Below are 19,273 nucleotides of genomic sequence, written 5' to 3'. Positions count from 1 at the left end.
GTTAGTGCTTTGGTGACGTGTGCGCGTGGGGTAAGATTTCTCGAGGTCCTTCTGCACGTGCCTGGGGCCCTGGAGCAGTTCTTAATTGGGTTCGGGTGGTCACTGTGTCGTAAGTTAGATTCCTTCCTCTTGTAAATAAATACACAGCGCTTACATGAAAACAAAGGGAGAAACAGATCTCTATTTTTTTCAAAACTCAATTTCTACCTGAAGAGAAAGGGAGAAACAGAAATAAGAAAGTGACATCATGATCAGAAAGTGGGACAGGATGATGGCATTTACATTTACTCTGACTTTAGTGTCTGTATACTAAGTCCAAGTGTAATACTGAGTGTACACTAAGTCTAAGTGTTGCTTGTACTGGGCCGTTTTTCTAGTAGTGATTGTAATCATGAGTAAAGTAAAAATGTATAAAGAATTTCTTAAATGCAAGAATAGGAAAAAAGTAAGGGCGTGCAGGAATGGGAGACGGGGTAATGGTGGAAGCAGAGACAGGGGCAGAGTCCTAGGCTCGTCCGCAGGAGACAGAGAATCCGGTGTGCTCCAAACCTGAGCCAGGGTGCCCCGGGGGGAGGCAAACCCGAAAAGGCGGACAGGCCAGAGGGAGGGTCTTGGATGTCTTACGAGGAACGGGGGTAGCTGGCTCCGCCGCTGAGCGGGACGGGACTCGGACATGTGATGGAATCGAAGCTGGGCTAGTCTGAGGGTCAGCTCATATGCTCCCCACTTTTATGCCCTTGGCTAGATTTTTCAGGAGGATCATTTGGCGGGAATGTAGTAAAAGAGCGTAGGTACGTGGTATTTACTGGCTCCGTGGGCTGCACGAGCTCTGTGGCATGGCAGGTCCTACAGGGGAGGTCTGCGGGCCTCCTCCGTTCCAGGTTGTGGGCAGAAGCAGTGTCCACGGCCTGGTGGAAACCACCCTGGGGGAAGCACTAGCACTGTTAGTGTCGTGCGGCCCGGAGGACAGCAGGGCTCACCCTGGAGCCACTTACAATACAGAACAGAAGACACGCGGCCTTCCGAGTCTGCCGCCGGGCCTTCGCAGCCTGCACAACCGTGTGCCGCGTCCCCAGCGTCAAGGGCGGCTCAAGGCGTCCGCTTGTTCAGTGTTGGCTGAGCACGTGTTCGGGGAGTGAAGGAACGCATTCCCCTTTGGGGATCTCGGAAGGACCCGCGTTTCAAGGCATCTCAGCCATAAAAGATAAAGAACCCTTAATGTTTCTTACTTACCATGTTCCGTTTACCTGTTATTTTAGAACAGGCTCAAAGCGGGCGCCTCCGAACGCCTTCCTAAGTGCGTAATGATTGGGCAATTTAGGTAAATTGCTAAAATTTCAATTTGATGATGTCACTGAATGTCGTCTCCTCCTTTCTTCTATCCCATCAAAGAGACCGCCCGCTAGCACTCCTGTGACAGGTTTGCTTTTAAAAGGGAATTAATTTCCCCTAGATTTTATTCTTCCCTCCGTAACCCCTCTATCCCCTGCCACACACCCCACGTAGGTTTACTTTTTTCTTTTTTTCCCCTTTCTTTTGGGGGGCCATTTTCCTTTCTCCTGTGCCCGGTGTTTTAGTGGGTGATGTTCATGCTGCTCTAGGGCCCTTTGAAATGGGTAATGTTTCATTTGATTACTGGTTTACATAGCCGACTGCTCCCACATTCCTTCCACATACCCATACACAAATGCCTCTGGTAGAAAGTTGCTGGGAAAATTTGCTCATGCTCCCTTCAGGGAATTAAACCAATTTGCTTTAGTTCAGCCTGGTTGCATTTTTATGCATAAAATGAGAAGAAAGAAGAGAGAGGGAGAGAGAGAATGATCTTAAAAATTAAAGCTAAACTTGTGATCAATTTCCATACACTGTTTCAATGTTGAGACAGCCCCAATCAGCTTTCTCATTATTGGAATTTTTTGCAACATTTGGGCTTGTGCTATTTTTGGTGGCTTTTCACCACTGACCTTGGACGTCTGTCAGTCAACCAGGGCTCTTCCAGCACTTTCCAAAAAGAAGCCGGCCATTTTATGGTAACAACAGGTTTTTCTGGATTGATTCCTCTTAGCAGGGTCATTTATGGGATGACGAGCATCATCTGCCACTTTACTGACCCATCAAAACCAAGAGACAGAGAGCTCTGTGCTGAGGAAACTAATTACCGGAAATTACCTGATTAATATTCATGCTCAGTGTGTTGAATGTAGAGCCGAGAGAAAGATGTGGGGCAGAGCCGGGCGGTACATCCACGATGACTCTTCAACACGGGAGTGGGAGCAGGTGGCCAGAGGGCTCAGAGAAGGCCTGGGGTCCTGCCAGTCACAGCCTCAGGGGTCCTTCTCATGCTCCCTTTTCCCTTGGATTTTGGGGCACAGACACCCACATACACAGGCCAGACGAGTGTGTTTGTGTAGATATTTATGTTATTGTGACATTCTTGTGCTCGATTGAACCGAGCCGGGTCGTAAACACAGACCCCATTAGGCACCCCCACGCCGGTTGCTGCTCTATTCCCTCTGCCTTCCCCAGCCTTGGACTTGATCTGTTGATCACCTCACCTGAAGGCGCAGCACCACCAGTCTTCGTACCAGTCTAAGCTGGAGACGGGTAATACAGATGTTGCCTCTTCTCTGTGGCATGTGGGGCCAAAGAGTAGTCACCCTCTTGGGGACCAGAACCCATTTTGAGACCTGGCACTCAGGCTTCTGCCTTAACTCTTGGGCGTCCTCTGCCACCAGCTGGATCTGGTCCAGCATCCCTGGTGCCACCCTGTCCCACTCTTCTTGAACCTGTGGACATCGGGTTCTGGACTGGCTTCTGCTTTGGCTCCTTCTCCCTGTCTGTTACCCATTTCCAGGAATTAACAGCCTGTCCCTGAGTCATCCCAGCCTGATGGTCAGGCCTGACCCATGTATGGATGCCCCTGGCCTCCCCCATCTCTCACATGACCTTGCACCTTTCCTGCATGGCTCCTGGGGACCACTTGTCCTGGCTTTATTGTCATCTCTCTACCACAGTGGTGGTTCCCTTGCCTCTTCTTAGAACCTCTGTAACTCTGGATCCAACTCGGTTCACCCTGCCCTGAAAACACTCTCCCTTACCGGTCTTGTCCCTCACTTTAGTCAACCCCTGTTCCTCTCTGGTGGGACCGCTGAACTGTTGCACACACAAATCCTAGGCACGGGAGCCCATAAGATAAAAGTTTAAAACAACCAAACTAACACACACAAACTGACACACACCATTTAGTTGTGCTAAATAGCTCGTAGGATTATAACTTTGAGTAAAGAGAGTAGAATTTAGCCCATTTTTATATGTGAGTCATTGTTTGATTTGTGCAATGAGAACTTCCAGGAGTCACAAAAACCCAAGGATGAAGCTATGTGTACCCTGGGACGAGCGCTCCCTTCATTCTGCAGACCCAGAGATGGGAGGGAGAGTGACACGGTGCTTAGACTGTAGGCTCGGGAGCCAGACCACCTGGATTCCAGTCTTGGCTCTGTTGCTACCAATGGTATTTTTTTTTTTTTTTTAAACTCCACACTTCACTTGCCTATGGGTAAAGCAGTGACAGTAATGTTTGCCGTATAGCATGGTTGTAAGGATTAACTGAATAAATTCACATATGTCATTTAGGATGGCACCTGGCATTTAGGAAGCCCTCCACATGGGTTAGGAGACTTGTGTTTCTTTTTTTCCCTTCCTCCCTGTTCTGTTTCTCTCTCTCCTACATTCACTCTCCTTTGACCATTGCTCGAGGTCCTGAGGATAGGAAGAGAAATGAGACCCTATCATAGTTTCCTCTAAGTGAGCTAGCAATCAAGGCAGAGTTAGCTGCTGGTTACAGAGATGTAAAAAATAATCACATAAACATGCAAATCCATGCAGTTTCCTCTACATCTGACTGCTGCGTGGTCTTGGGCTTTGAAGCTTAAGGAACCAAGCCATTGAACATTTTACAGGTTTGTATGAAGGGGGGATCATTTTGATTCTTGCCTCTGTTACTGCTGTCGGGCTTTGCACAGGTCATTTAGCTGCTTTGAGACTCAATTTCCTCGACTGCAAAATGGGGACAATGTCATGTACTTTAAGCCAATATGATGAACATTAGAAAAGATGTTTGAAAAATACAAACATATTATGCTTGGAATATAGTTTGTGAACAAGAAAAGGCAGGTGTTGTCATCCAGTCTCTTCCTTTATTTTTGAATTTATGGGAATGAAAATCAAATCACTTGCATTAAGAAATGGAGTTTTGGGTCATTTGCGTCTGATTTCAGATAAAATCTACTTTCCTATGTTATGGAGAAGTAAATATAGAGAACAATTTACTGTATTCATCACAAAATCCTTTTATTTTTTTCAATGTTCAGATTAGGTGTTGAGAGTCTGGAATTTTGTTTCTTAGCCAAAATTATGGTATAATTAGAGGGAAAACGTAAGATAACTGAGCCTGTAAAATTTACATATAGGATGCTGACCTAGCTGAGATTTAAAAGCTATAGTTTGAACGGAGCAACTTGTAAAGTTAATTATTTGCTGGAATTGTGTGTGACCAGAGCAGCCGAGCCATTTGTGGAAACGAAGTGCTGACCCTTGGAGCCAGGTCCAAGGCAGTTAAGACCTAATGGGTCTCGGCATTATGTTCCAGCATGTGGGTTAGCTCAGCCTGGTTGTGCCCGGGGCCAAGCTCTGGGCAAAGGCATTTATGAAACTGCTGTTCCAGAATCCTCGAGAAGAAAAGGAAGCCCTCCTCATGGTCGTGGTGAGGACGGTCGTGGTGAAGCTGGCATCCTCCGTGGCCCCTCCCACATCCCCCGGAACTGGAGGGTCAGTCCCTATTTCGTTGCCAGATCAGCTCATCCGTTTGCGGGTCCAACACATCCTGCCACTGTCTTTACTCCTGTTCTCTTCGAGTCGTATGCCTTGTTCAAGACTTCGCTGGTGTTCTGTCGCAATTACGGTCTCTCCCTTAACTGCTGAGTGTCTTGTACGGGGGACTTACTGCTTCAAGTGATACTCCTGTCTCTTCCGTTCTGTGCGTGCAAGGAATGGTTGTTGAGTCTTTTTCATGTACCAGAAACCGGGATGCAGAGTGAGTGGGCAGAAAACTCCGTGGGGGGTTGAGGAACTTACTATCCCAGTGGGAGAAGAGTGTCAGTAAAGAAGTATACAGAAAACGTCGGACAGTTCCCCTCTACGAATTCATTACTATCAGTGCTGAAAAGGACGTTTTAAAAGGTGCATTACAGGAAGTGACTGATTCTTGAGGGGGGGACGGGTTTCATCTTTCTGAATTCCCCATGGTCTCCGCACACACAAGGCCCTCTGGAACAACTTTTGACAGAGGAAAGTGTAATAAAACCATTGCACGAGGAGAAGGACAGCAGTGTACAGGCACGTGTGGACTTCGGCTTGCAGGTGACCCAACTTCCGTTTAGCTTCTATTATTCACTTCCTGCCAGCAACTCCTGGCTAGGTGTAGCCTCAGGAAAATTCCAGAATCTCTATTTCCCTTTCTTTGTCTTCCCTTCATCTCCGTCCTTGTCAAGAGAGTAGAGTGCCTTATCAGTGCCTGAGGGGTTAATCTTAAACACACACACAAATAAACAAAAAACAACTATCCTTGAAACTTGAGTGGTGTAGAGTGTTTGAAGCCATTCAGAAGGGAGGACAACAGGATTGCCTCCTGCTGTCCACTTCTTGAGCAAAGTAGACCCAGTGGGACAGGTGACAGTGGTATTCCCCTTCCCAGTCCTCTCCCGCTTTGGATGGTCATGTAAAGGTTAAGTGGAGAAAAAGGGAAAGCAGCTAGCAGTGTCATGTCTGGGACCTGCGCTGTAGCAGGAGACCAGCTGTGTTTGGCATTTGCCTGTGTGGCTTACAGACCCCCGCTGGGGATGCCAAAAGACAAATGATGGACAGAAGTATCCCGTACCAGCAGAGAAAGCCCTCCATGAATGCAAGGGAGTTTATCTTCCAGACAGATCCAATTCTTCCTGACGTATCTGAACCCCCAAATATTTTAGCTATGGATTACAAACTAGTGACGAGTCTTCTGGCTTTCTGCCCGGTTCCTAGGTTCACAGTTAGTTTAGCTAGACTCTGTGGCATATGTTCTTTCTCTCTTTTTCCCATTCCCCACCCTAATACACTCTCTGCACAATCTTCCCCTCCCTTTTTAGGCTGCTCTGAGAGCACACAACACCTCCATGTTATCACTGTTGAGATCTGAGCAGGCTAGGCGGGTGCAGCCAAGAAGTCTGAGAACTCCCCCCGTCAAAAGCTTGGTTTAAGCGGTGGTCCCTCTGGCTTTTCAGTTTCTGTAGACAAAGAGATTCAAAGCATCAGTGGAGAAATCAAAGCCAATTAATTAATAGGGGCTGAGAAAAAACCCAGGAGTCCTAGTGGCTGTGGGTTGCCAGTGGTCACAGCGGAGGAATGGGATCTGAGAATTCTGTTTGGCTCATCGAGCTGGGCCGAGGCAGTCACTGCATTTGAAAACTCTTGCGGTGTATTAGCGTTGTCGATTTACAAGAACAGGTAGAGAGGGATGCCAGGGTGGCTCAGTCAGTTAAGCAGCTGCCTTCCGCTCAGGTCATGATCCCGGTGTCCTGGGATCGAGCCCCGAGTCGGGCTCCCTGCTCAGCGGGGAGCCTGCTTCTCCCTCTGTGCTCGCTCTCATTCTCAATCTCTCTTGCTCTCTCACTCTGTCTCTCTCTTGCTCTCTCAAGTAAATAAATAAAATCTTAAAAAAGTATAGAGGGACAGGAAAGAGAGAGGGTAACTTTAAGAATGTTCCTCGTGAGCATGACGTCTGCCATCCTCTCCTGGCTTAGGTACCCATGAAAAGCTAGCCTGCTGCTAAAATCTCTCTCCATGTGGACCTTCCAAAGCCTCTGCCAGTGGGGAATCATCCCTTCTACAGAAGACCCTACTAAAAATTCAAATACCTTACCCAAGATGAGCGAACCATTCAGTCGTATCACAAATGTGGTTAATAGATTAATTAGCTATTTACCCAGTGTGTGCCTTCAGGAAAAGTACTACAGGCTTTTCCCCCCTTCCCCTCTGAGTAATTCTTTTTCCCCTAAGTATGACATGAATTCCTGTGCATTACAAAAAATAATTTGACAAAGTCAGTCAAATTCAAGGCACCATAAAAATCAGCAAAAAACAAAAAACACCTGACTCAAACTCCCCCAAATTACTACTGTCAGTATTTTGGTGAACGGCTTCCCAATTTATGAGTGTGTGTGTGTGTGTGTGTTTGTGTGTGTACGTACGTTAGGTGCATAGACATACACACATTTATTTATTTTTCAAAGGTAAAATCACACTCTCCGTATAGTTTTATTGCCTGCTTCCCCTATGTTATTTATTGTGCTTCTACAAAATCTTTTTAAAGCTGTTTTATAACTTTCCATCTGGGGCCGTGCAGGAATTCATTCAGCCAGTCCTCTGCGGTTTAACGTTTGTTCCTAACTTTTCCACGATCATAACTAAACATGACGTAAATGTTTTTAAGAGAAATTGTGGTATGTATGTTTGATCAGGGTAAATTCTTTGACATGGGATTGCTGGGCCCAAGGGTGTGTCCTCTTTGAAGCCTCCGACAAGTGTCACCCGGGACTCCCTTTGGGGAAGTTGTGATTTGTATTCCTGCTAGACACCAGTGAGTGCCTGCTTCTTACCACCCTTATCAGCATGAGGCCTGATGACTCTTCTTGTTTGCCAGTTTGGTTGAGGTAAAATGGAATCTTATTTTTGTTTTTTACTGATTTTTGGGATTCCCTGAGGAGGGTTGACGTCATCACACTGACCCACTCGTACTTACCCACGGTTAGCCCGGGCTGACTCTTCCTCTTGCTTGTCTGTCCAGGCCCATCTGTCCACCTGCCTTTTCCTTCTGTTCCTGTAACCCACTCCCACTTCCCTCCCCCTTCCAGGCCCCACTTAAGTAACGATCCAAGTGCGATTCACCGTGTGCTGTGTATGTGCTCAATTTTAGTCACAAATATGAGTAGGTAGGTATTTCGTCATTCTTTTCCTTTTTTTATTTTAAAGACTTTTTTTTTGTTTTAAGAGCAGTTTTACGTTCAGCAAAATAAAAGAATGGTGCCGAGAGTTCCCGTTGACTCCCTGTCCTCACACAGGCATGGCCTCCCCCGTCACCAACCAGCCTCTGGTGGGCTCATGTACTGGTTGCCTCCGGGAATCCTTCTCCCACCCCCCTTTTTCCCAGAGCGCTGTTTCTACTGTACGTCTGGCCTATTGCATGCTGCTGCTGCTCTCCTGTTTAATTTGCAGATCTCTGGCTATTTATGAGGCTGAGGATTTTTTCATGTATTTGTATTTTTTCTGCTAGGAGCTCCCTCGGGTACATCTGGGTTTTCCAAATGTATGGGGACCCCATATTCCCATTTCAGGATGTAAAGTTTCCTGTTGGTGCAGGGAGGCAGGTTGAGGATGGAGACCCAGCCTGGCGGGGACAGAAGATTGTCGTAAAAGGATTCAAACTATGATGACGCCCATGAACTTCCTTCCCTTTCACATGTGTCTGGCATTTGCGCTTCTTACACAACAAGTAGCCTTGGCCTCCCGTGGGCTGTGATCAGGGAAAGGAGACTAGTCTGGTCAGCTTCCGGGCTTCTCCGCGGTCACCAGGCTGTGCTCAGTCACTTTCCACAGGGCTTTTGCTGCTCTGTTGTAGAGGTGGCAAGGGAAGAGCTTTAAAGTCTGAGTCCTCTGGGAAAGGCTGGAGAAAGCTACCTTTCCTGTAGCTGCTGGAATGATCTCTGAGGCCTCTCTTTGTGTCCTTTCTAAGGAATCCACCTTTCCCACAGTCTTTTCTGTCCTTCTCTTCTGTCTCCTGCTGCACTTTACTTTGCTGCCTTTACAATGATATCATTTTTTACACCAGCTGAGACGAGATGTGCTAGATCTCGCAGAGTACGCCGCTCACCAGGTCATGCACGGCGTTCTCTACTTTCTCAAATAAGTAATAAGTCGTCTCACCACCTCCTCATGAGCTACTGTTATTCCCACTCTGCAGATTAGGACAGCAAGGAACGGTGAAGTTAAGTGTGAGATAGAAAGGACATTTTTTCATCCCACAAGAGCTTTTTTCTTTTTTTAAGATTTTATTTATTTACTTGACAGAGATCACAAGTAGGCAGAGAGGCAGGCAGGCAGAGGGAGGGGGGAAGCAGGCTCCCTGCTGAGCAGAGAGTCCGATGCGGGACTTGATTCCAGGACCCTGAGATCATGACCTGAGCCGAAGGCAGAGGCTTAACCCACTGAGCCACCCAGGTGCCCCCAACAAGAGCTTCTTATTGGAAATTTACCCACCGTCTCCTGATAATACTTTAGAACTTGGCAAGTACTTCTCCGTCATTTGTGTGACGAGGACGAAAGCTAGCGGTTGCTATAAAATGGATATGGACGGGAATGGAGGAGCTTGACTTGTGGACGACACAGCTGCTTGTGTCTACGGCTCTGGCTGCTTCTGCGTAGTTGCTGGTGAAAACCCCCGTGGTGGTTTGGAAAGCAGAACCGCAGCCTGATGACCCCGAAAGGGCCTGCTGATCGAGTGTGCAATTCCCTGGGGATGGCTGAGAAACGTATTCCAAAAGGCCATGGGAGAGTGAGGGACCAAAGTGCCTTCTCATTTCTGAAGGACATTTTGAACTGCAGGCTGAGCTCACTGGGGTCTGGGAAGGCTTCTTGGAAAATGAGGAGTTGCCTGTAACAAGTGCTTTTAACATGTCCCTGGAAAGGGGCTGCATTTTATACTTAGAGAAGCACAGGTTACAATTTTTTTACAGCCATCTTCTATCTCAAAATTATCAAGTAACAAAAGGAAGTTTCTTGTTTTTAGAGTCTGGTTTCAATATAGAGTTGCTGAAAGAAAAGTAATTTGTTCCTTTTCATTTTGAAATGAATTGCTCAGCAAGCCAACACATGTCTTGCTATGCTCTAGAAAAGTCAGGGGCTTTCCTAAATAAATCATGTGCCACATGTAAGATAAGAAGATGGTTTTCTCTCATTAGCCCTCTTTTTAAATTTATTGCCACATTTTCACAATATACAATTCAAACCCTGAGTGATCTGAAATGTATCACTAAGAGCAATTAGGGCAAAAAGTCAGGGAGTGACCTTCTACTTTTCCTAATAAGCCAAGTGTAAGAAAAGCCACATGTGAAACCAGCCTAGAAGAAGAGATTATCTGCAGTAGCATATGTTCAGTGTTAGAAATTAGAAATCAATTGCAAAACACAGTAGGAGTACATCATTATAAGGAGAGACAGCTCAAGAAGAGAAGGAAAAGAAAAGAAAAAGAAATAGCAGCTCAGCATAGTCCCATATTGAAGAAATAAAAATCCCTTCTGTGGACTTGCCTGACCATCGAACATGCCTTTTGTTTGCCATGGAAACAGAGAAGGTGGCCTCCAGTTGGTACTCTATACAGACATGCCATAAGTACTTGTCATCGTAAGGAGATCTGGACTTTTATTTATGTATTAGGTAAATTTATAGCCTCAAGTTTATCTATCTGAAGTTATCACCTGTTTCTGTTCAGACTATGATGTCGTGGTTAGTTGTTTCCATGTAGAAGGTAACGGATAGGATGACTGTCATAACCAGTAAAAAAAAAAAAAAACTGTGTATTCATTTAACATACATTTAATGTACACTGACTTTGTGCCAATTGTCAGTCTGGACACTGGGGGTTGGAGATGATTCCAAGGTGGCCCCTGTTCTGGAGGATACTACATTCTGTTGAAAGGGACTGATCTGTAACCAGATAATTAGGACAGTCAGATCAACAGCTGAAGAGAGGATGTCCACTGAGCTGCAGGAACACAGAGGAAGGAGGGACTGTTTGGACGAGTTCAGCAAAGCTTCCCAGAAGTAGTGACAACTTACGCCTCTCAAGTGTAACCAGGATTACAGGGGCTGTGGAAGGAGCTGGAGGCATTGCCAACTGGGTGAATCCCGGGTGGGGCGTCAGGAGCCCACGAACCGGTAGATGGCAAGCCTAGGGCACCCTGTTCCGTGGACCTGGCCTACTCCAGGGAGGTAGCCCAAGGCAGGGCTGAAATGTTAGGTGCAGCTCAGTTTGTGATGGGCCTGAGTGCCGTCCCTAAGTCTGTAGCCTCTATCCTGCTCATTCCCTGGCCCTGTTCTGATTGACAACACTGGGGATAGTGTTAAAAAGAAATTTAACAAGTAGTACGGCACAAATCAGATTGGTCAGCAGGTGGCGGGGGCGGTGGGCACCCCTGAGACCCTCCCCTGTGCCAGACCTTTCGGTTGCTGGAGCACAGTGTCTTCTAGGTTTCCCAGGGATGAAACCAGGGTTATCGGGGAGGGACCAGGATGACGCTATTTGCCAGCCAGGTTGGAGGTATTTTTACTATTTTAAAGCCAGTGCAGCTGAATGTCTGCACCACTCCCGGCCAATCCCCGAAGAGAACTAGGGGGTCGTGCTTTAATTTCTCACCTCCTCTGTGCTCCCCAGACAAAGACGATTTCATCCCTTAAGAATGTCTTGGGTCAATTACCCTCTCCTCTCCCCACTGCAGAGTAAACTCTCTAAGAAGCAAAACTGACTAAAACTCTTACAGATGAAAGTCCCAGGGCCTCACCTGGCCTTCCATGACATTTGCGGTCTGGCCCCTGTTGTCGTTTTAGTCTTTCTTCCCATCCTCCTCTCAGGGCCTTGCTCCCCGGTGCAGTTTGTGCAATGCCACCGGTGAGCTCAGGTTGTGGGCTGGTTTGAATGTTTCCGCTAGCAGACTTCCCACCTGTGGCTGGCTGGGAGGGCCGTGCGCTGGCCACGGCACCCTGCGTGGGGCAGGTGCTTCTGCTGAACGCGGGTGGATTAGCCCCGCACACCTTCTTAGGAATGGGATTGGATTTTTCGTTTGTTTTGTTTGTTTGGTTAGGAGATGGCTTTGAAGCGACTCCTGGGTCAGTGAGGCTGAGGCACAAGCAGGGATAGACGCTTGGATGGCGACTCTAGGCAGTGGTTGAAGGGCAGCGGGCAACGTGAACTAATGACCGATTTCATGGGTGTTCAGGGTGGACTTTGTTACTGTGATCTTTGATCCATATCTTTAATTATAATGCACTTCCATAGGTTATCCCGATATAAACAGTAATCTCATGTAACATGGTTATAAAATATAAATATAAAATAAAATATAAATAAGGTGCTAAACTATATATACAGTACAATTATATTATAAAATTAATATTATTCATTAATTGTAAACTATAACGAAGGTGTTCAGTAGCAATGAAGTACTGAGTGTGGAGTTCGTAAATAAGCAACCTTCCTCCAACCCTGTTTCTCACCTGCTGCTGTCACCTCTGCGTGGACCAGAGCAGTGGACTCCATGCTGGTCTGTCTCCCTACATGCAAGTCCTTCCCCCTCTCAGACAGCAGCCAGACAGAGCTTTGAAAGTCAGGACGTGTGTTGATCTTGCTTAAACCTATTTAAGACTTCACGTTACACTTAGGGTAAAATCCTCATTTCTTTCCCTAACCTCCAAGGTCAAGTTTGATTGGGCCTCTGCCTAACCCTCCAGCCATGAATGAGTCCACTGTGGCCTTCTGTGCCCTGCTGGTCCCTCTGTGTCTGCTAGGTTTCACTACGGGGGCAGCCTTCAGATCCTTGAACCCCTGATCTCTTTTCCTGTTCAAGGACTTTGTTGGTGCTGTTCTCTGGCTCTCTCCAGGGCTGGCAACTTCCCATCCATTAGATCTACTTCAAGTTGGTTGCTTCCACTCCCACCGCGTCATTCTTTATCAAAGAGCCCTTCCTAACATTTTTTAAGCTGGAGGGAAGGAGCAGAGGGAGAGGGAGGGAGAGAATCTCAAGCAGAGTCCACACCCAGTGCCAAGCCCCACACGAGGCTCGATCTCACAACCCTGAAATCACGACCTGAGCTGAAATCAAGAGTCAGACACTTGACACACTGAGCCAGCCAGGTACCCTATAGCATTTAACAGAATTTGTAATTATCTCTGAATTTGTTGAGGGAGGAAAGTTGTCTGAAATTAAGGCTTTCCTGTGCAGTTTCCAGTGGAGAGGAGGGGATTGGACCTTGAGATTAGTAATGAAGGCACCCTTTTCTGATTCTAAAGGGATACAGAATGGAATTACTTAGGTAGAGAGTCCCCAGTCTCTTCCAATCAGCAAAGGCATTTTCCCCACCAGTTTTGGTCAGATTGAGTGCCTCTGCCAAACAGGCTGTGCTCCACGGTGAAGCAAACACTTTGGAAATGAGGATGCATTAACAGGAGCATAGGTTGGGGTTAGGCATACAGACAGTTAATCGACTTTTAATAACACCGATTGCTCGGAATAGATCTCTCTTTGCAGACATGTGAAGGTGAAAAGCAAACACAAATAGTAAAAACCAAATACTGGAAGAGGAGGATATTTCTGAGTGTTAAAGGAACAACTCTGGTTTAGGAACAACATATACTTAGCAAGTTAAGTTGTAGGAGAGAAGTATGTCAAGATGCATGTTGAGAGCAGAAGCTAGTGGCGGGGGGGTGGGGGTGGAGGACCAGAGCCCAGCGGGGGGGTGGGGGGAGGACTAGAAGAGTCTTTTGGGAGGATGGAAGGAAGGAACGGGGAGGGGGGATAGAGAGAGAGAAGACGGGTGGAAGGCAGGGAGACAGCAGTGGAAATCCAGCAGTAGCGGGTGTTTCAAGGTCTAATCAAGGTTGAGAGCACGTGGCATCCCTCCTTGCTGATTCTTCATGGTGCTGGAAGCACGACTGGTGATCCTGTCAACACTCCAGTGTCTGGTTATGAAAGACAGCGTGGCGCGGTGATGGAGGCCCATCTGATCTCATTAGACCATCTTTGTCTAGAAAATTATGGTTCCCTTTCCTGGGATTCCCATTACTCAAAAGCCTCGATTTCTCATTCCAAGTCTCCGAGCAGTAATTTATTGCAGTTGTACTTCTGGCCAACAGAAATAGTTATTTTTGGTGGGGGGTGTGTTTTTCTCCTGGGGCATACATATGTGCATCGCAATTTGGGAATGAAGTCTCCAACATCCTCTTCGTGAATTCTTAAACCTTTGAAAGAAAAATTGCAACCAGTCCTTTCTACTACAGCTTGTTCACGGGTGTTGCCGTTTGCCTGCAGTCTGCCACGAGTCCTGTGCCGCCTGCTGGGGTCCGACGGAGAAGCACTGCTTGGCCTGCAGAGATCCCCTCCGCGTGCTGAGGGAGGGCGTCTGCGAGAGCAGCTGTGGCCTCGGGTTCTACAACCGGCAGGGGATCTGCAGCCGTAAGTGCCTGCTCTGTGTGCCAGAGCAGCATTCTTTCTTCCAGCATCCTTTGTTTTATTAAAATCATAACATTTCTTTTAGTCAACAAATATGCAAATGGAAGGGGCACCTGGGTGGCTCAGTTGGTTAAGTCTCTGCTTTTGGCTCTAGTCATGAGCCCAGTGTCCTGCAGGTCCTGGGATCCAGCCCGTGTCAGGCTCCCTGCTTAGCGGGGATCCTGCTTCTCCCTCTCCCCTGTCTCGTGCTTGCTCTCTCTCTCTCTCAAAGAGATGAAATGTTTAAGGAAATATGCAATTGGCCGCTAAGTCGACAGTGTTTTAGCAGTTTGCAAGCCCTTTTTTTCAACTGCCAGGATGGCCTTTCACGCCCCCGCTTCATGAGCGCGTGGTGGTTACGGGGCTGGTTCTGGCCCCGTCCTGCAAGGTTCCGGCTGCTTGTTCCAGACCCCCAGCTTCAGGGAGAGGAGCTGGGCTTCCTTCCTCCAAATTCCGAGTTCTACAAAGGTGCCAGACTGCACCTGAATGTCCGTGGAGACAAAGGAGCTCCCAGAGCAGCGAGCCCAGACCCACCTTTGTGTCAGTGTCGCTGACTTAAAGCTGAAGCTGTTACTGTGTTTTCTTTCTTTAATGCCCACGCCAAGGTGGTTAAGAGTTAACGCAACTTAGTGCTTCCTTCCAAGCGCTTTATAAACATTAACCCACGGAGAGGCAGGAAAGCATGGGGGAGGCACGACCTTGGGCACGTTGAGTGCTCTCTCCGTGCATCAGTCTCCCTTATGTAGAACGGGGGTAACCGTAGCCCTGTGGGAGACGGGATAATGGCCCCTCAAAGATGCCTCCGTCCTAATAGCCAGGTTTGTGACTCTGCTGCCTTAGATGGCAGAAGGGACTCTGTAGGGGTGATTCAGTCAAGGATCCGGAGATGGGGGAGACCACCGGGCCAGCGTAACCGCAAGGGTCCTTCCAGGAGTCTGAAAAGTCGATCTGAGACAGAAGCAGGAGTCAGCGTGATGCCAAGAAGGGGCAGAGCGTGCAGGCGACCTCTAGAATCGGGGAGGAGACAAGAAAATGCATCTGCCCCAGGGCTTCCGGCAGGAACGCAGTCCTGCTGACGTCTTGACTTTAGGACATCTGACCTCAAAAACTGTAAGGTCATAACTCTGTGCTGTTTCAGACCAGTGAGTCTGGGGTTGTTTGTCGCAGCAGCAGTGAGAGGCTGAGACGCACCGGCTCAGAGGGCTGTTGGAGGACGGAGCTGATACAGGCCGGCGTTCGGCACAAGTGCTGTGCTTGGTGTCTGCTCCTCCCAACGATTGCTGTCATTGTCCTCATTTTCCGGATAGGACAGAGACGTTAAGAAACTTGCTGAAGGTCACGTAGCTAATACGGGGCAGAGCTGGGATTCAAGCCTCCGTCTTCTGGCTTTCGATCTTACCTGCCTCCTAACTGCTCTCCGGCTGTAAGGACGCGCCTCTCTCCGCACCTCTGCTGTTTCTCTCTCCTTCTCCTTCTGGCCTCCCTTGATCCTCTTCTCCCCCGTCCACCCATCCTCCTGTCAGTCTTCAGACCCGCCGCTGCCCTGTGGACATTGCCAAGTCCACGGGTGGGCACCTGACAGTGAATGGAAGGTCCGGACTGAGTTTACTGTGACGGCCATACCTACTGACAGGCTGTGATGACGGCTTTTTTTAATAACAAAGTCCACTAAATCAATAGAAATGTGCAGCCCATAAAACTTTCTTGAGTTACTGTCCTCGTTTTGTTTACTGAGCAGGGCAACAGCAAAAGTGAGATGATCTTTGGGACTTGACAGATCCACGTGTCTTGGGGAAGAGAGCTAGCCGTCCGCAGCTGCTTGCTTCAAGCTGTGTGGAGATCCGTCGGCTTCGCTGGCATGAAAGTCTCACGCGATGTGGACGAGTCACAGCGGCTTTTGTGTGCAGTTAGGAGAGAACAAGGAAAGAAAGGCCAGGCTGCTGTGTTTTAATCTTTTTCTGCCAGCGCCGCTTTCCTGCTCAGCTAAGCCAGATGCGTTCCCTAAAGGTCAGCAGACGTCAAGTTCACACCAGTCCAAAGGCATTTAGCCTGTACGTCCCCAAGGAGGCTGGCTACTGTCCCTGATGAGGGGCTGTGACACTGACCTGCTCCTGAGACGTTACATCTGGATTGAGAAAGCGACTTCTGCTGGGGAAGCGGGTATTTAAAAGATGGATTTTTAAAAATGAGGGATTAGTGTGAGCCTTGAGGTGGTGAGGGGTGGAAATCTATTTGGGCCGAGAGGTTGGATAAAGAAAGCCAGAGCTCCTTGCTGACTGGAAGCGTTAAAAAAGAAGACTGCTGAACAGGTGCTTAGGGAGAAAGTGTGCATCTGAAATGCTATCTGCATACGTTGGGAAACAAAGCACCAGGAAAAAAAAAATCTCCCCAACAGGAGGATGGGCCATTGCTGAAAGTCAGCCAAGGAATCCATTGATCCACGAGTAATGACCGATCGCCTGCCGTGTGCTTAGCACAATGAACGACTTTGTGACACCACGGACATTGACCCACAGGCCTTTGGATAAAGACTGCAGTTTGCACTTTTCCTAAAATTCTTAAGGGTTCTCCAAGTTTGTACCAAATGCCTTCAGAAGTGTTCATATAAATATTTTCTAAAACGTCAGTGAACCAAGTCACTGATTGGTATCGGGATGTTAATTAAAACGTCTGATGCTGATAATGCTGACTTATTTCCAGTTCAGCTTAGGGCTGCTCACGATAAAGACGGGCTGGTGTTGGCTCAATAATTTATAACTGAGCAGCCCGAGTCTCTAGAAATCTCAAAGTCAAGTGCTGAGAAAAAGCCAGCACAACCTGTCATACACGGCGGTGTGCTCCGGCTGGAAGAATTCACAGCAGCCGAGCTCATTGGCGGTTCATGCTTTGAATTTTACAAATGTTAGATATAAAGGGTGGGGAAATTCAACAGACAAAAACCTCCTCATTCTTTACTCTTTTAAGTACTTGTGCTATTATAAAGGGCTTTTCTGACTCTAGCTAACATAATAAATCAAAGTAAGTTCAGAGGTTTCTGTTAGCCATTCTTTCCCTCTCTTCCTTCCTCCTCTCCTTTTTTCTCTCTTTCCTTCCTTTTAGAGTCATTTCCCTTCCTCGCCAAGGCAACTATTTCAATTTTTTAAGACTTCCTTTATTTATTTTTTATTGCACACATGCGTGTGTGAGTGGGGGAGGGGCAGAAGAAGAGGGAGAAAGAATCTTGAGCAGACTCCGCGCTGAGCGTGGCCACTGACACAGAGCTGCATCGCACCACCCCGAGGTCATGACCTGAGCTGAAACCAAGAGTCAGACACGCAACGGACCAAACTACCCAGACACCCCTATTTTAATTTTTTTTGTCTTTTTTAAAATTAACATATGATGTATTATTTGTTTTATCTTTTCATTGTTATGGGTTCATGTAAAATGAGTATTCTTTTGAGTGTACGTACCCTTTTTTTCCCCTCAAACGATGTGTTACAGAGTTCACGAGGTTCTTTTTTCACTCTGCATCATGGTTTGAATCACCTGTGTTGCTCTGTCACCTGGTGCTCTGCTTCTTGCTGCTGCACAGAGCTCTCTGGGCTGCGGCCCCCATGTCTCACTCGTCCGCTGTTGACAACGGACTCTCCACTTCCCTCCAGCCCCATGCTGTCACTAGAGAGCACCAGGGAACGGCCCCAAGCACGTCCCTTTATGAACCTGTATGGAAGCTGCCCTGGGGTGGGTAACTGGGAGCGGAACTGATGGTTTCTTCACGTTCCAGATTCTTTATTTGACTAAGTAGTGCCGGCTACCTCACCAGCATCCACACACTCAAGTGTGAAGCTTGTCTCGTCCACATCTTTGCCACCATTCGGCATTATCAAGCTTCAGACTTTTTTTCTGGTTATTAGTCATATGGGGACATCCGGCTTTCTTTGCATTTTTCTGATGGTTAATGAGTTTGAGAATATCTTCAACCCCTATTGGATTGGCATCCCTACCCCCAACCCCATTTTGACTTTAAATCCTATATTATACTGGATACGCTGGTGGGTGTGCCTCAGAGTATTTGTTATGCTTGGTTCAATGAGTAATTATCTGGTTTCCTTCAACTGTGAAAACAGAAAGTACAGAGTACTTTGAAATGTTAGAATCAAAGAAACAACTCAGTGGAGCAGTGAGACAATGTGATTTCCATGTTGATACCAACTGTGGACATTGTAAAGAGTAGACTTCTGTGCTCCCTTTGCTCATGATTGACTTTCTCTGGTGGGTTTCTTCCCCCTTAGCTTGTGACCAATCCTGTAAGAGTTGTGGTCCCAGTAGTCCCAGGTGTCTTACCTGTGCCGAGAAGACAGTATTGCATGATGGGAAGTGCATTGCTGAATGCCCCCATGGGTACTATGCTGCGGCCACTGGCAGATGCAAAGGTAAGTCATGGATGATCATTATTGTCATCGTCATCATCATCAAAACGCATTTGACACGTTGACACTACCTAGTGTTCTGTGATGTTCACTTAAGAATTTGTATGATGAGAAGATGTCAAATTGAAAGGAATAGGTTTCTCATTATAAAACCTGTGTGTATTTGGTGCAGGAGTAGGTGGATGCTGTGGGACTCGAGTGATGAAGTAGAAGACTTATGCATATCAATCACCACTAGAGATCATTTGGTCCTTTTCACCATGAAGAACATCTTTAAGATCTTCATATAGTCCTTATGTACTTATAAACCTTCACTAACTTAGGTCATAGGTATGACAAAATCATTTCTTAGATGGCATAAGCATATACATCAGCAACTACAACACATCACAAAAATAAAAAAATTAACCAAATTTGATAGCTTGTAAAGCCGAAGTCCATTATCTATTGAAAATTTGGGCTTATGTGCTATTTATATATTGTTCTTTCAGATTTATATGACTTTAACTA

General features: G+C 47.1%; 1 protein-coding gene across 1 annotated transcript in view; it reads left to right on the top strand.

Annotated features, from left to right (window-relative positions):
* The window catches only part of FRAS1 (Fraser extracellular matrix complex subunit 1), a 399,170-nt gene that overhangs the window by 186,960 nt on the left and 192,937 nt on the right, over positions 1 to 19,273 (top strand). Inside the window, exons 15-16 of the mRNA XM_032883154.1 lie at positions 14,172 to 14,315; positions 18,626 to 18,766. Coding sequence (XP_032739045.1) covers positions 14,172 to 14,315; positions 18,626 to 18,766 — 285 coding nt within the window. The remainder of the gene's footprint in view (positions 1 to 14,171; positions 14,316 to 18,625; positions 18,767 to 19,273) is intronic.

Source organism: Lontra canadensis, unplaced genomic scaffold, assembly GCF_010015895.1.
Source record: "Lontra canadensis isolate GAN:19392208 unplaced genomic scaffold, GSC_riverotter_1.0 scaffold1, whole genome shotgun sequence".
NCBI lineage: Eukaryota > Metazoa > Chordata > Mammalia > Carnivora > Mustelidae > Lontra > Lontra canadensis.
This window is presented reverse-complemented; position numbering and strand designations above follow the sequence as displayed.